At 37.7% G+C, this 16,015-nt stretch overlaps 4 protein-coding genes across 7 annotated transcripts; all 4 read right to left on the reverse strand.

The window, feature by feature from the left end:
• Positions 1-1,410: 1,410 nt before the first annotated feature.
• On the reverse strand, positions 1,411-7,483 carry LOC137713050 (DNA polymerase epsilon subunit B-like). 3 transcript variants are annotated; one of them, XM_068452287.1, is made up of 9 exons: positions 7,167-7,483; positions 3,767-3,941; positions 3,509-3,662; positions 2,544-3,406; positions 2,349-2,445; positions 2,174-2,268; positions 1,962-2,061; positions 1,781-1,895; positions 1,411-1,702 (listed from the first exon to the last, which is right to left on the reverse strand). In XM_068452287.1, exons 1-4 carry the CDS (start codon positions 7,429-7,431, stop codon positions 3,248-3,250), a joined length of 753 nt encoding a protein of 250 aa, XP_068308388.1. In that variant the 5' UTR covers positions 7,432-7,483; the 3' UTR covers positions 1,411-1,702; positions 1,781-1,895; positions 1,962-2,061; positions 2,174-2,268; positions 2,349-2,445; positions 2,544-3,247. The 3 variants fall into 3 exon arrangements, with proteins under 3 accessions (XP_068308388.1, XP_068308387.1, XP_068308386.1); XM_068452286.1 differs by having other exon boundaries at positions 1,411-1,895; XM_068452285.1 differs by lacking the exon at positions 7,167-7,483 and adding an exon at positions 4,060-4,398 and having other exon boundaries at positions 1,411-1,895.
• On the reverse strand, positions 4,609-7,173 carry LOC137713049 (pentatricopeptide repeat-containing protein At1g73400, mitochondrial-like). Its single transcript, XM_068452284.1, has one exon. The coding sequence runs from the start codon at positions 7,131-7,133 to the stop codon at positions 5,346-5,348; it is 1,788 nt and encodes a 595-aa protein (XP_068308385.1). The 5' UTR covers positions 7,134-7,173; the 3' UTR covers positions 4,609-5,345.
• A 583-nt stretch (positions 7,484-8,066) lies between the features above and the next one.
• Positions 8,067-11,669, reverse strand: LOC137712958 (glutamate decarboxylase 4-like). The gene is made up of 6 exons (XM_068452170.1): positions 11,491-11,669; positions 11,152-11,356; positions 9,679-9,879; positions 9,099-9,567; positions 8,821-8,873; positions 8,067-8,692 (listed from the first exon to the last, which is right to left on the reverse strand). The coding sequence occupies exons 1-6, from the start codon at positions 11,577-11,579 to the stop codon at positions 8,198-8,200; spliced, it is 1,512 nt and encodes a 503-aa protein (XP_068308271.1). The 5' UTR covers positions 11,580-11,669; the 3' UTR covers positions 8,067-8,197.
• A 2,287-nt stretch (positions 11,670-13,956) lies between these two features.
• Positions 13,957-15,979, reverse strand: LOC137712802 (uncharacterized). Of its 2 annotated transcripts, none has more exons than XM_068451965.1 (3): positions 15,694-15,979; positions 15,514-15,600; positions 13,957-14,382 (listed from the first exon to the last, which is right to left on the reverse strand). In XM_068451965.1, the coding sequence occupies exons 1-3, from the start codon at positions 15,886-15,888 to the stop codon at positions 14,140-14,142; spliced, it is 525 nt and encodes a 174-aa protein (XP_068308066.1). In that variant the 5' UTR covers positions 15,889-15,979; the 3' UTR covers positions 13,957-14,139. The 2 variants fall into 2 exon arrangements, with proteins under 2 accessions (XP_068308066.1, XP_068308065.1); XM_068451964.1 differs by having other exon boundaries at positions 13,957-14,178; positions 14,285-14,382; positions 15,514-15,979.
• Positions 15,980-16,015: the final 36 nt, after the last annotated feature.

Below are 16,015 nucleotides of genomic sequence, written 5' to 3' on the forward strand. Positions count from 1 at the left end.
AATTTTAAGCCATTTGTCATATCAAGTTTCAAAAATCATTAGTTTATCATCTTATTTTAGCTCGATTAAGTTTTCCATCCAAAACTTGCACATGACTTATTTTCAAGGTTATTTTGAACATTTTAACTTCCCCTTCAAGATTATTTTGGACATTTCAACTCCCGTTTTATTTTAATTAACATGTTCGACAACGTTATGTTCTCAAAGCTTGTAATTAGTTAAACTCCATGTTAGTGTGCTTAATGTACCATTTTAGTAGTTCACTATAAATTTATAAAACAAACGTGACATGTATTTTTCATACCAAAAGATAAGTAGGGAACTTGTAAAAAATAAGTCAAAAGTTGAAAATCAATTTATGGCGCCCCCCCCCCCTGCGGCCCCCCGGCGTACATATATTGTTTATAAAAATAATAAATAAATATATAGACTTGTGAAAAATGAGGTTAAAAGTCCAAAATAATCTTCTTTTAGATGGAAAACTTAATGAACTCAAGGTGAAATGATTATTTTTTTAGTGCAAATAACAATTCTCCGTATTGGGAGTTTTAACGAAAAACACACGGTATTGTTCACTTTAACGAAAAACCATATTTTTACACTAAAAAATCAATCATGGTACTATTCACTTTACCATTAGTTTTCCTAAAAAAAAAACACAAGTAGTTGTGGCCAATTCTTGACTTGTTTAAGTTTATAAATGGAGCTTCCACTGTTGTACTAGAATTGTTGTTGAAGAAAACTTTAGTATATAGTATTAGTTGGAAATTATATCAGCGGCTAGTGCTCAATGGAAAAAAATCATGACTAGATACCATTTCTTTCGGCTCAAGTGTTGATTGACGCAATGAGCTCGCAAGTCCAACATGATTTCGACATTTTTCATGTCCAAATTTGACTAGTGGACATCCTCCGTCCTTTCATTTAGAGAAATATTACCACTAGCAAATTAGGAATCTTCAGGTTTACTCCAAGTTACAACATGTAACCTCCGTAAATTCAAGAGTTACATCTTATAACTTTCAAATTTGAAGTAACTTTTAAAATAGGTCACGTTATTTATTATTTTTATTTTATTTTCACATTACATTATGAAGTTTTGAAATTATCAATTTGTCTTTTGACATATCCTCAATCACATTCCAAAACAACTTGTCACACATTCTGGTCTTAACAATGTAAGTGTAACTTCTACGCTGCCTGAAAACATGTCTCATATTTATCACATCATCCATTGAAACGAAATGCTATGAAATTAAATAAATGAAAAACATAAATTGGTATAATATTAAAATCTATGTGAAAAGTTAAAAACTTAACATTCCTTTTCAATATTCACCTAAAACATATGATAAGTGTACAGTGAGCTCTAAATTCAATGAAACTAGCTGAGGCCACAAGTTGGGTGCATGTTTGAAATATTCAGCTTTTTGCCACGTTGTATTTCCACAAAGAATGTAATTGTTTGTAAAACCCTACTCTATCTATCCCTGCCCTTCCTATCCCTGATTTTGATGTTCCGGTCAAAACATCATGATTCATGATGGTAAATACAAATAAAGTGGTACCTCTAAATCAGGACTTACATGAAACAGTAACACCAAGTCGGCAGTTTTCAAAACTAATCAAGCTATGTGTCAGAAATTTAAAACACGTGCCGTTGTGTTATCGATTCTAGATGCTACTGTGGTGTCCCAAGAACCTGTTAAGTATCCTAGTGATTATGCACGTCAGTCAACGAGATATTAAAAATAGTTGGATAGAGAGGGAGAGAGATTACATGCTCAAAGTGATCATCAGTTTCTATTGAACAAGGGGGAACCCGACAGGAACGACGCATTCTGTACAGAAGATCCTGACGGAAAAATACAACGTCCTTGGTACCCAACGTTAATCTGCACTCAAGAAAGGGAAGTCATACCTGCAAAGCATTCCTGGAACAGTGTTCAGAAAACACATACCTGCAAGGATTACTGGAAAATATGCAATTTGGAATGTGATTTTGAAGCTCTTCCGTTAAATATTTTGGTAAAGCATTCCTGGGCAGAGCTGTTGAAGGGCCTGAATTTGTCAAAAAGAAGAAAGTGATCAAGAATGTACCTATACTCTAGGCCCATTTTTGAAGAAACCTTTTCTTTCTTTGGAGCAGCATGTTAAAGAAAGCATCATATACCTGCATCATCAGGACCTGGGATAAATAGAAAACAACTACGCTCTGCTACCCGTGGATGGGCTGCGATCATCTGCCCTAGCTTGCCAAACTGCGACCTGCATGTCTAGGGAGCTCACTATTGTTTTTTCTCATGTAAGAAAGAAAAGACTGGAGAAAGAATGAAAAGCAAGATTACATGGGCGAGAGCAAAAATTCCCCATCAATACAAATAAGCATGGTACAAATTCTTCATCCTCAAAGGCACTGAGGACTGTCCCTAGCTTTCCCATAGCCTTGTCAAATAAGAAAAGAACTATTGATGTAATGTCGAGAAACTCTGCGAATATATAAAGTTTTTACCGTCTTTCATAAGAAAAAGAATGTTAGTCACCTCTTCATTGTCGAGCCAAATGTCAGATAGTATGACAACATTGTCATTAGCTGCTGTCCTATCCAACTTTGCAAGTCTGAGCTGTTTGAAGTGTAAAGGAAACTATATATATCCATAATAACCTTTGGCTAGTCTATATGGTTCACCTGAGCTGTTTGAAGTGTAAAGTAAACCTTCACAAAAAAATTTAGCAGCCTGATGCCTGATACAATCTCTTGAGAAACAAATTCACTCGAGCTACTTTTAAGATTCACTGATCTGGTCCAGATTAGCTAAATCGATTACCACATTATGATATGTTAATTCAGCCCCATATTAGGTGAACATAAGTAATTCCGAGAAGGAGCAATGTTCTTCCTTGGGAATTACAAGATATTAAGTACTGGTATTTTTAAAACTAAATTCTAGTAAAAGCATGTGCAATTTTTTTTAAGAGCATAGAGAAGAAAAGGATGTTAGCTAACCTGAAAGATACCCTCTAAGAGCATCCCACCTTCTGCAACAACTATTGTGTTCTCCACGAAAAACCCTGCAGTTATCTGGTATGGATTGTCAAAGAAAATGATTATTTCAAAATTTATATTTGACAGAACCTCAACTTTGTATTTCACGAGTTCAGGCATAGCCATAACTCATCGCACAACTGAGCCTCTATAGAAAAAGATACGGAATCAATGCTTCTCATAAAATCAGCACTGAGGTTATCAATGATTACAGTGTGTAAAGGATATTGCATTCGATAAGTCGATTTCCACAGACGAAGAAAGGTCTTCCAAGTAAAAATGACCATCCTCCAACTGAGATATCATTCCCATCACCCATCTCCTTCCGGTTTGCCCAATCAGAGACTGAATTGGAGATATCTGGCCAGCATGTCATAAATAAAAATTCATTCAATTCAATCTTGGCGCTTATGAAAGGACTCCAATCAGATTTACTCAAAGAAAGACAATGTGAGGACCAACCTCGTGGGGACCTGAATCAGACGATTTAGAACCAAATGCTGGTCTGGAAAACTCCTTATGGCGAGAGATAATCTGGGAGAGCAAGAGAAGCCTATCCTTGTGCAGTGCCGATTTGGCGGATGCTTCGCCATGAATAGGTAATCTCCCAGCATGCCTAAAAATCAACCCGAAAAACGACAAGAAAAGCACATTAGCCTGTTCAAAAACACATTCAAATTACAAAGAATTAAAGAATTGGTTGGCAAAAAAGAGACATACTTGTAAAAACTTTTCTTGATGGGATCGTATCGGAACTTTGGGACCTTGAAGGCATCAATTATGTGCCAATCAGGTTCAGATGTACTAGTAACACAGTCATCATCGCCGTCGTAGATGGCCGCGTCAGCACGCGACAGTTTGGTAGCGAGGCGGTGCACCGTCTCCTTGTCTTTTCCTGCAATCCCAAAGAAGAAGGCACAATCTTTTGTTTAGGAAGAAAAAAGGGAAATTGAAAATGATTGATTTTGTGAAGAAATGATGAAAATTGAAAGAGAAAAGTTTGGGGGAACTACGGGGTTGGGTCTCGAGGAAGTCGAGGAGGAGATCGATGGCGTCGTCGTCGGGAGCAGAGTCGTCGAAATTGGATGCGAAGGAGAGGATCTCGTCGACTGCGTCCGGTTCAAGCGTGTACCCTCTGATCTTGCACTTCCTCTGCACCTTCTTCCTCCCCAATCTGCTCATCTCTCTCTCTCTCTCTCTCTCTCTCTCTCTCTCTCTCAGTTCATATTGCTAAAACCTCGGTATTATCTTTCGGCTTTTACTTGTTTTGGGCGGGAAAATGTCATTCTTCTCTCTTTTTCCACATGAACCGGGAAAATATATCTACTTGTCAAGTTCCCATTAGTACGGTGCTGTTCACACGTCATTTTTTATTTCTTAAACACTTATCTTAATTTTTTACCGTCGAATTAAATAAATTAAGATAAAAAAACAGAAATTCATAACAAGTGTGTAGAAGGTAAAAAAAGTTTTTATGACCAACAAGCGAACAGTTAGTAGTACTTATCTTCTCAATATTTGAAGATATCTCCCACCAAACAAACAAAAAGTTTCATTTCCGCGAAAAATGAGGTGTAGTTTTATAATTCAAGGTCTTCAACTTGTGTTTTTTGTTTCCCCTTTTCGTTAAAATTAGATACAACGCCCGCAAAACAAGCTCCAACTGGGGAAAATTCTACTCTTCATTTTTTGTTTCCCTTAACATTAACTTCCCTCTTCTTACAAATTCTACTCTTCATGTAGTTACCTCCAACTGGGGAAAATTTCGTGTCTGGCAGCCGGACCACAGGTCCATGCGGCCACACACAAGACCAGAGATCCCTTGTATTATTGTATCACTGAGACCCACCGGTGCTCCCACCTTTTGAGAGGGGTGCCTCATGAAGCTTCCCGTACACAAGTTCTCCATCTAGGACTGGGACCGGTATCAATCATCACTGGAACCAAGGCAAAATCACAGTATTGAGTCTGAATTTTCGTCACCTTCGCATCACCCTCAACTAGCAGCACTACTAAGCCTGCTTCCTTACTCCTTTTGCAAGACAGACAACTCTGCAGTCTTTTAACCTGAAACACAATATTTGGGACTTGGTGGAAAATCTCCATGTTGGTATCAAACTGCATTCACACCAGTTCCAGTCCGAGGCATGGCTGACCTGGTACAGCAACAAGATTTTATCTCGAAACATCACCTTCAGAATTTGCTAATGTGCTCACGCTCCTTGTTCCAATTCCTTTCTTGATTCCATTTAATTAGACAGTCTGAAAGAATTTATCAGGCAAATAGGTACAAACTTCATTAGCTCTCTCTCAAACTCATGCTCTTCCGTTTCTGGTTCAATGCAAAACGTCTTGCCATAGAAGGATTATAGAACTTTCTCATATGACTCGAGAGCCTGTGAATCGATTGAAGATCACCAATCACTGAAAGCTTCATCAGGAATGAGTCAAACTTGCTATATGGCAATTTCATTTCCTTGTTTACGACATCTTCCAATAGGCAACATGCATCTTCCACTTTATTGCAATCAAAAAGCCCTTCAATCATCATGCAGTAAGTATCAGTGTCCTGTGCGCAGCCCCTCTTATCCATCTCATGCCAAGTCTCAAATGCTCCATCAGGATCACTCATCTCAAAATACATTGAAATCAGCATGTTATAAGTCTGCACACTAGGCATACAACCTCCGTCTATCATCCTTCCGTAAAGCTTAAGTGCTTCATCACTCTTTTTATTGTCACAAAGGACCTTGAGAAAACAGTTATAAGTAACTACGTCAGGAGGGTAACCTTTGTTTCCCATCTCTTGCAAAAACTTGTAAGCCTCGTCCACCTTCCCAGCCAAACACATCCCTTCAAGTAGCTCCTTGTATGTAGAAACATCAGGAAGACAACCACTGTTTATCATATGTCCCAGGAGTTTGAAGCACTCCTCCATTTTATCATGCTGGACAAGAGCCACAATCATAATTGCATAAGTTTTTGCAGTGGGAGAAGAAAGCGTAGAACCTTTCGTTCGCATGAATTCAAATAGTTCAGCTGCCTCGGAAACCATCCCTGCCTTGCAAAAGGCATCGATGGCAGTAGTGTATGTGAAATTATCAGGGGTATGACCCTCTTGGATCATCTCTTCCAGCAGCATCATTCCTCTAGTCGGGTTCCTAACTCTACACCAACCGAAAAACAAAATGTTGTATGTATTAGCATCAGGCTTAACCTTTTTCCTCACCCTCTGTAACATGTCTTGAGCATCCTGAACCAGACTGCACTTACACAAAGCATCCAACAGCAGGTTCAAGGCATTGATTTCCGGCTGCGTCTTCACCCTTATCCTCTTCTTCTTGGCGAATTTCTGCAGATAGGTGAGATGCTTTTCCGTGTATTGCTTCAAAATCTTTAAAAGAACCTCAACGGGAACCTTATTCTTGTCATGCCTCTTCATATAATCCAGTAAATCACAAACAATTCGAAACTGCTTCACCTTATACCTCGTGCACGACAATATATCAATCATAATATTGTACGCCGCAGATTCATGAACATAATTCTCTTGGTGGCCTGCCCACATAAAAAACCTAAATGCTAGTTTCTCCTCGAATCGAAACCTATCAAGTACTCCAACAACCAATGGAGTAGTCAATGGTAAACCAACTTGATCAAGAGCTTTCTCCGTATCACAATATGAGTAAGAGTTATCCATAATCGCCCCGTAAAATTTATCGACATTACTTCCTAATAACCTTTCCTCACCACCAACCCCATCAAAATCCAAACTTTGACCTACTGCAACGATTTCTGAACAAAAAGGACGCGCAGTGACCTTAAATCTAGCAAGAACATTCATGGGTTGCGATAATTTAACCAAATTCAAACATGGGGTCCCTAGAAATGGCATGGAATGATAACATGAACACGCAGAGAGCACGTAATTTCGAAAATTTGATATGGGTTCAATCGGGGATATCACATATCCAAAGATATTAGCTTTGGAGGGGAGGGATAAGGAGAGATTCTTGGAAGTGAACATATTGATGAAATATACGCCTCGCGTGGAAGACAATGAAGTTTTAAGAGATTGGTACAGCATATTGTTTGAGAAAAAGGAAAGGGAGAAGATTACCAGGAAGGATGCCAACTCTGCAACTTTTTCTCTTTACGCGCCTTGGCTTAGACCCAGAGCCAGTGGGTAAGTTGGAGAACGATAAACACAAAAACCCAGCAACAATTTTTGAGAGAGAGGGAGAGAGGAGGAAGGATTTGCTCTTCAGCAGAAGATGGCCGCTTTGCAGGGCACTGGACATTGACTCAGTGAGGGAGGTGTTTAGTGGGCCTGGGTGTTTAGGGCTCGGGAGCCCAACGCAGAGTCCACCAGGATCCAGTTGCATTTGCCCACGTATTTGTCCATCACTTCTTGTTTAGTGGCTAAGATTAGATAACTCATTTGATTAGAAAGGGTGCTGGTATTCACATATATTTTTAAGTCTCTTACACAGTCTTCTTTATTTTTTTTCCATTGGTTTGAATAAATCAAACGAACATAGCGAACATAATTAAACAAGAATGTGTATGAAGAGAAAAAGGGTGTGTGTTTATCATTTCCCTTTTTAAAATGCGATATGTTAACAATAAATTAAGTGTCAAACGAGCTCTTACCTCCAACTCAAAATGGACGAGTTCAATTCATTAGGTTCTTCAATTTGTTCGGCAAAAGAAAGAGAGCGGCGAGAAGGCATCTTTTGATTACTATTTGAGGAAAATCTCAAATGGACAAAAAGTTGAAGGAATGAATTAGTTATAAGGTGTTATATCCTGCAATTTGTAGGGATTTTTTTTCTTCATGACTAATTAATTTTCTAACCTTAACTTGAATTAAATTTGGAAGTGAGCCAGTAGTTTTTCTTTCAACATCACCTAAATCCAACGAGTTATCAAATCCAATCTTATTATTAGATACCAAACATGATCTTAGGGTTATCAATAGTTCAGACATTATCTTTGAAGTACTTATGAAACGATAAAATTGGTACTTTAAAAAAATGCTTTATGTGAAACTTTAATAAAGTAGAAATCTGTCCTTAAGATTCCACAGGCAAATCAAATCAGTCCTTAATTATTGAAGAAATCAAACACAATCACTCCTAAAAATATTGCCTAGCAAACACTTCTTTTCTTCACAATCCCCTTCCAGCGCGACACTATCTCTTGCTCAACGTCTGTTACGCTCTTATGAACAGTAGGCTTCACAGCCACCTCGCTGTCACGGACTACTTCATCGACAGTAGCCGTGACATGGGCAGTTTTGCTAGACACTTGGCCCGGGAGTGTGTCTATTTCCCTCATAACTTTGTCAATGTCTGAGATGAGCCTCTCCGCTAAGCCCCGGCTGAAATCCTCCCTAATAACCACGCGAAGAACAGCTACATGTTCCGCATTGGCTGGCATCGTGTAGGCTGGAACTATCCATCCGAACTTCCTCAAACTATCTGCTACCTCGAACACGGTGTGCTTGCTGCTGTCTTTTAGAGAAAAGGCCACAAGTGGCACTCCTATGTCTTTGGAGAGAATTTCAAACCGCCCTGTTTTCTCTAGTCCTTGTTTCAGCATTCTTGTATTCTCCATGCAGTTTTCCATCACATTTTTGTAACCCTAATACATACAGGGAAAGAGACACAACCTAATCAGACAATAAAACATCATTTTGCGTAAAATCAAACCGGAGAACATTATAACTAATGTAGGTTTTTATGTACGTATGAAATGGTAGCAAAAGTTACCTCAAAACCGAGTCGAATGAACTGATAATACTGAGCAATTATCTGGCTAGAACCTACAGCACAACATATTACACAGTATGTGAAGAAAATTAGGGAATCGTTTAGGGGCTGATTGTACAGGTAGAAGCACATAAAACTGTTTCCTCAGGATGCACATATGGTAGCCAGCGCATCTCCAAAAAGTGTTTTTGCGACCAAAAGCAAACTAATTAAACCAAGCTTTCTTAGCGTGTACATACTACATAGTACATATTGATAGATTATGTATAATTCAATACCTTTAGAAAAGTTGAGGGTGAAAGTGGGCTGATCAGATCCAAGGTAATTGATGTGAAATATAAGCTCGTCCGGCAAGTCCTCCTTACTCCTCCACACAACCCACCCAACACCGGCGTATACAAGGCCATACTTGTGACCACTCACATTGATGCTCTTGACTAACGGCAAACGGAAATCCCACTCGAGCTCAGGATACAGAAACGGAGCAATAAAGCCTCCGCTGGCAGCGTCGACATGAATGGGAGTGTCCCAGCCCGTCTGCTTATTCTTTTCAACAAGGAGATCATGAAGGAGCTTCACATCTTCGAACTCTCCTGTTAGGGTTGAGCCTAGAATAGCAGCAACACAGATAGTGTTCTCATCAACCATCTCAACTGCTTTCGCAGGGTCCATCACGTAGTATCCCTCCGACAGCTTCACCTCCTTCAGTTCAACTTCGAAATACCTCGCGAATTTTTCCCAACAAACCTGCGGAATATATTTTGATGGAGAAATAATATTAGGCATGCGTCAATAATCTTTGGAAATCTCAGTTGAATACAACCCGTAAATGCAAGTCATCAGAGTAAGAATTCTGACCTGCACATTAGCTCCGGTGACAATGTTGGGCTTATCAAAAGGCTTTCCCTCTACTTTTCTCTTGTTCTGCCACTTCCTTTTGAAAGCTAGGCCTGCCAGCATAATTGCCTCTGAAGAACCTACTGTTGACACACCAACAGCAGTTTCGCCGTCTCCAATGGGAGCATTAAACAGATGTGCGATAATATTCACACAACGATTCTATATTGAAAGAGCAACAGAAAGAAATGTCAACATTACCAAGAAATGGCAAGTTTGAATTGGGACAATAGACATTTACCATAATCTTATCATCCTACAACTTTTAATTAAATTATTAGGTTTATGTTCTCGTAATGTTAGAAGCATATTGTTGTGCAAACATAATCTTCGTCCTTGGAAGTTCCATTTGATTGTTTTTATGTTATCGTTGAACAACAAGGGTAAAAAGTTACCTACAATGTCAAAACTTCGAAGCTGAATATCTAACTAGTAACCTTTTAGTTATAGTTGTTCTCACAAATGAAGCTGCATTTTTCTTTTACATAAAATTACAGTCAAGTTTATTGACAACATATTAACATTTACACAAATTGCCTAATAAAAAAAATATAAGATCAAAATATCATTAACATCAACAAGAATTTGGTTGAAAACAGTATAAGGTTAAAATATCATAAATTGCATCTATTTAATCTTTATTTTTTATGTTAACTAAAAAAATAATCGACCATAAAAGTGACAGAGAGAACATGTGTCCATGATAAATTGTTATCCGAACCCAAATCAATCAAATGATCCGGTCTATTAAAATTTGATTAAATGATTACAAATAGGGGGTCTCTCTAAAAGTTATATATAGTAGTCGTTGGATCAAATTTCAACAATTCGAATCATTTAATCTTTAGACTCAATTTTTTTAGATCCGAAGAGGTTATGGGTTCTTGTTATCCTATCCCCAGTCCTAATCCTCTCACCCATATATACTACATTCTGGACCCACACGAGTGAATTTATAAGTAATACTTCTGTTGACTTGCATCCTCCAGTACGAGTTCGGATCCTCGTTGGATCCTGAGGATCTCGGAAATCCATGAATCGTGTACATTTATTATACATCATATGGTCAAAAATTATTTTAAATATCTTTATTATACAATACTTAACAAAAACTGACCGTACAATATATAATAAACAAACACGATTCACGGATCTTTAAGATCCTTACCAAATAAATCCGGAGAGGATCCTGTTGGCTCAAATACTTCCTAGATGTCGACATATGGCGTTTAATTTTGTTTGCAAATTAAGCTGACTTTGTTATAATTAATATTAATATAATTCATGCAACCGGTTGTATATTTCTTATCCGATTTTCGTCAAATCACTGACGAAAGATAAAAAATAAAAAAACAAAGACGAATGCAATATACAACCGATAACACAAAAAAATTTACCGTAAAAGTAAACGAGATGATAGATGGATGAGCTGACCTGGAGTTCCGTAGTAACGGGGTACTCATCCATGTCGACGTAGTTTTTGTTCATGGCAGCCGTCATCAGCCGATCGCATTCGGGCTCCATCCACGTCGTCACGAACGACGCCAAGTTCAGCCGCGGATTCCCGTCCAGCATCAGCTCGTCGTTTATTATCTGATACGCCACGTCCTTTGGCATCGACGTCTCCGGCATCTGAAACCTACACAATTACACGTACACGTACGCATTGCTTAATTCTTGGTAAAAAATCGCTACCTTTCATTAATATTACTTAGTGTTTATTAAACAAAAAAAAAAAAGGGAAGTAAGGAATTAAAGAGTGGAAGAACATACTTAGGGAGGACGTTACGCACATATCTGGAAGCAAAGGTACTGTTCACCTGCTCTCCACGACGCTCACCGGATGCCGTTGAGATCACCATCTCAATAAATTGTTAAATTTAGGAAGAAAGAAGAAGAAAATAGGGAACAAAAATATGAAGCCTTGTTGCAGCTACAGAGGAGTTGATGGTTTTATACTCTTATCTGAAAACTTTATGGTAAATAAGAAGCAAGTGGGGAAAATAATAAAAGCATAACGCATTGAAGGGACCTGGATTATCTCACTCTTTTTATTTTTATGATTATAGTTAAATCACGTTAATATTTTATATTTTTATTATTTTATATTTTATTATTTGTATAAAAAAATTAATATAAAATATTAATATGATTTACCGTGATCACAAAATATAGGAATGGATGGTAGATGGGAAGAGCAGATGATCAGGCCTGTATTGAAGCACGTATGGCAGAAAAAGGACACGTACTGAAAATATTTGGCGAATTGGCCATTTTACCCATGCATTATTTTAAGGGAATCTTAATGATTAAAGCATCGCTATGGACTCATCCATCCTACCCTACTTGTTTTGTTTTCTATCCACCTTGTGTCGGTAGAGAGAACAAAACGAAAATTTCTTTCATCAAATTCATTCAATTATTAAATCAAGACCTTTAAAATTAGATCTAATTGTTAAAATTATTATAATTTTTAAATGGATCTTTTATTTTTAACCGTTTGATCAAATTTCAAGAATTCAGATTCATTGATTGAGTGGATTTGATGAAAGTGATTCAGAGATGATCCATTTCCGAACAAAACGTCTTCAAGCACACGTGGAGTTCATTCATTGGGTTAAATCGATGACAGTGAAGCCCATGTGGTACCATTTTTTATAGGTTATGAGGGCATTACCGATAGGGACTCGGGGTTAAACTTGTAGGGTCATCCAATAAAAAATTATCACAATTTCAAAAGAGTAATGTTAGTAAGACTAAATTTATAAATAAAATTTACAAACCAAATAACATGTCACTAATAGAAAACAAACACGTTTATAAACGCTGAAGTAATAATCTAATCGCCAACTTCTATGTTATTTAGCTTACAAATTTAATCTTCATAGCATTACCTTGTTTAAAATATTTGTGGTGAGAGTGGGGTCAAAGTGGCCTTCTGTCCGACTCAAGTTTTTCGGGATACTTCAAGTGTCAAATCATCCACATTTTTAGTTCAATTATAAATTACAAGGCATGAACTAGTTAGTTTAAGACGTTATTAAAGACAGTTAAACATAATCATTACACACTATTTCTGTTATAATTTTATATTCCTCGTCTAAAACAGCTCCTATAGTTTATAGTAAATTGTAATTATGCAATAAGACTTAAGTTAATCAGATCAAAGGAAGTTGGGAAATCACAAAGTTAAGTAGTAGTTAACATCTGATTAGGGATGAATCGCTTTAAGGACGTGGCAAATGGTTACACAATTCAATACGATTTAAGGACGTGGCCCCCAGATAGGATCGGATGGGATCGGATCCGCTAAGCCAGCAACTATATAATCTTATCGTCTTTACACAATTCAATACGATTTTTGCTTGAAAGCGAAGGAAAACGAGGGAGCAAAGAAGCATAAGGAAAGAATTGCCGTTGGTATTGAAGTTGACCGACTGGTGGTGGACGCTTTACAGGAAGATGCCGGTTGCCTTGGCTTCTCTTCTCGTGCGCTTTCATTTCTCCACGAACATTACGATTATGATTCGTTTAATTATAAAACCTTTTACTTATAAGTTGAAACAAATACTATTAAATTGTAATATTAAGTGGCAAAAATATTATATTATGTTAATTTGTCCTCTTATATGAGCTGTTCCACTAGGTGTCCAATCAAAATTTCCCTCGCGAAACATAACATTGTTAATGTATAGCTTACGTGTCTACAGAGGGTGGGCCAAACCAATCAATCGACCTAATTTCCAAAAATCATAATTATTGACGAGTAAAATTTTCATACAGCATTGTTTGGGAAAATCATATTTTGTAACCGAAAGTATATTCTTTTATTATATCTCTCTTATCAGCGAGTCAACGTCAATGACCCACTACACCAACCAATAATTAAAAATTAAACTAATTTCACAATAGCGGTGAAAAATGGGGGGAGTGATTGGTACCTGCTAACTAAGGGACACTCCATGTGATAGTCCACTATCCTAATATATAGGATATTAAATTTTTACTCATGTTTCTCTGGTTTGAAATTTTTTACTCTTTTTTAATTATTGTAATAATTTCGATTTTTTTTCTCCTTAATAATAAGAAAAAAAAAAATAAAGCCAAAAAAAAAAAAAAAAAAAACTAAAAAGACATTCTTCGGTTCTAATTCCTATGGCTTAAATACAAATGCATAAGGTTTTAACTTGCGATCCCAAAATCACTTACCACTTTGTATTCGTAATTTGGACTTTGGAGTTTGGAGGCATATACTTATACAGATACAGAAACTTTCTAATTTCTTCCTTTAACGTCTGATCCGTACACGAGTAGTGTGCCAAAACTGGACAAATAAGAGAAGATTTCACTTCATAAACTTTCTAATTTCAAAAATCGTCAATGGAAAATGGATGTTTTTCGCTGAAGGGACGCTGAACAGGCTCATCCATGTCTTTCATCATTCCATAAGCAGCTTTTCCGCTGAAAAAAGGAACGAAACAAAATTGACAGAATAGTTGATCGGAAATATAGAGCATACACACGATTTTTTGAAATAACAAACTGGAGATTATCCGCTGATACGGACCTGTAAACTGAATCGAGAACAACCCCAGTGGTTGCAGCAATCTCCTTGACAACATTAAGCTCCTCAGAGGTGTTAATTGCATATCCTAGACCTTTGGCCTGTCAAGCCACAATATACAATTGCTTCATGATTTGTAAACAACATCTAAACAGTTAAAACCCATGATATTTCGAAACTAGTTCAATCATGCAATTGTACCCCCACTGAAAATCAGTAAAATCAAAATATTAGACTGACGGAAGTAACATTAATCATATTCAACATAAAAAAATTCTATTGCGTTACGGTATTATACTCAATGTAGAAAACATGTGAGATAATATTCGTTCTTCACGTATGAAAAGAAGCAAACCTGCCACAAGCAGCAACAATATTCTCGAGGAACATTTGATAAGCTCCGATAAAAGGCATGCCTAATTAAAATGGACTTGAAACAGTTAAAAAGGCAATGTTGACTAGAAAGGAAACGCAGCACACCGCGCTCCCGACTTTGGCACACTCTTCTCTTGCAGCAAATACAACACGAGCTCCAACCAAACAGTCCAGGATTTTTGTCCAAGAGAACCTGCAGTACATCAAGATGCATCAGCAAAGAGTGTGCGGAATAACTTACTTGATTGAAAAGAATATTTTTACTTTAAAACCAGCAGTAAAAGCAAGAGATGGAAATTGACCTTTGGGGTGCTTAGAGTGAGATAACGGTCAAGGTTGAGATACTTGGCAGCCACTGCAGTTGCTCAACAATGGTTGCTTTGGATGCTCCCTATCGTTATGACACAGTCAGCACCCTTTGCCACGGCATCGGCCATCAAGAATTCCAATTTTCTGACTTTGTTACCGCCCACTGGCGTTCCCGAAAGATCATTACGCTAGATATTCACAACGAATCAATGAATTACACCTCGAAAAGAGCTTATCGAAGTTTTGATTAAGAAAACCTGCATACAAAATGTAGCCTATTTATTCACAAGTCTCAATATTTGATTAGGTGGAGCTTCGGGCTTGTTTAGGACTGCATTTGTAGAAAGAAATTTGGCTCATAAGTGCTTATGCTGGAAAGATGCTTCTCCATAAAGCACTTCTAAATTTTTTTTAACAAACGTAGCTAGTAAGTGCTTTTTGGGTTTCAGAAAAGCACTTTTAACCGTTCGAGAATCATTTCCAAACAGACCCCAAAAGTCACACAATTTACAAAAGCCGAATGGGATTTTGTGTAGGAAATCAAATACCAGTGAGAAAAAAGCAAGGACCTTTAACCAGACCTCGGTGTTGGGGGCCAAACTGGGAAGATTCCATTTATGAATTGGAGTTGGAAACTGAAAAGTGATAGGTGACAACAAATAACAAACAGAAAAGGTAATCAAATAGTAGAGAAACAAAAGGAGGGGAAGAAGAGAAATGGGTTTTACTTGTCCGAGGGAGAAGGTATGAGGAGGATGGACTTGATACGGGATGCCCAAGACGGAGGAGCGTAGGCCTTTTTGGTCAGGAAGTCCATCGCCACCGCCTTTGCAGCCGGGTCGGAGCTGTTGGTCTTTGCGTCCACTTCCATTGTGTTGAACGGAGGAATGGGGAGCGACTGCAAGGCATGTCATTTTATACATGGTTTCTGCTCTTTTTGCATTCTTTGTCTCTGCTTTCTCTTACGCTTTGCTCTGCTCTCTGAGTAACACAGATTTTTTTTTTTTTTTTCTCCTCTTTGAGTAAATAGCTTTCACTTTTTTTGCCGAC

The sequence above is a fragment of the Pyrus communis genome, chromosome 13 (genome assembly GCF_963583255.1).
Source record: "Pyrus communis chromosome 13, drPyrComm1.1, whole genome shotgun sequence".
Taxonomy (NCBI): Eukaryota; Viridiplantae; Streptophyta; class Magnoliopsida; order Rosales; family Rosaceae; genus Pyrus; species Pyrus communis.

What these genes read in the sequence shown, in the direction of transcription:
- LOC137713049 (XM_068452284.1), bottom strand. Translation starts at nt 7,133, where the DNA reads ATGCTGTACCAATCTCTTAAAACTTCATTGTCTTCCACGCGAGGCGTA.
- LOC137713050 (XM_068452287.1), bottom strand. Translation starts at nt 7,431, where the DNA reads ATGCAACTGGATCCTGGTGGACTCTGCGTTGGGCTCCCGAGCCCTAAA. An exon ending in CAGAGTTGGCATCCTTCCTG is followed by an intron (nt 3,942 to 7,166) that starts GTAATCTTCTCC and finishes TTGGGATTGCAG; the next exon opens with GAAAAGACAAGGAGACGGTG. An exon ending in ATCAAGAAAAGTTTTTACAA is followed by an intron (nt 3,663 to 3,766) that starts GTATGTCTCTTT and finishes GTTGATTTTTAG; the next exon opens with GCATGCTGGGAGATTACCTA.
- LOC137712958 (XM_068452170.1), bottom strand. Translation starts at nt 11,579, where the DNA reads ATGGTGATCTCAACGGCATCCGGTGAGCGTCGTGGAGAGCAGGTGAAC. An exon ending in GTGCGTAACGTCCTCCCTAA is followed by an intron (nt 11,357 to 11,490) that starts GTATGTTCTTCC and finishes GTAATTGTGTAG; the next exon opens with GTTTCAGATGCCGGAGACGT. An exon ending in TCATTCGACTCGGTTTTGAG is followed by an intron (nt 8,693 to 8,820) that starts GTAACTTTTGCT and finishes TGTATGTATTAG; the next exon opens with GGTTACAAAAATGTGATGGA.
- LOC137712802 (XM_068451964.1), bottom strand. Translation starts at nt 15,888, where the DNA reads ATGTATAAAATGACATGCCTTGCAGTCGCTCCCCATTCCTCCGTTCAA. An exon ending in TCCTTGCTTTTTTCTCACTG is followed by an intron (nt 14,383 to 15,513) that starts GTATTTGATTTC and finishes GTGGCTTGACAG; the next exon opens with GCCAAAGGTCTAGGATATGC. An exon ending in GTTCTCGATTCAGTTTACAG is followed by an intron (nt 14,179 to 14,284) that starts GTCCGTATCAGC and finishes TCCTTTTTTCAG; the next exon opens with CGGAAAAGCTGCTTATGGAA.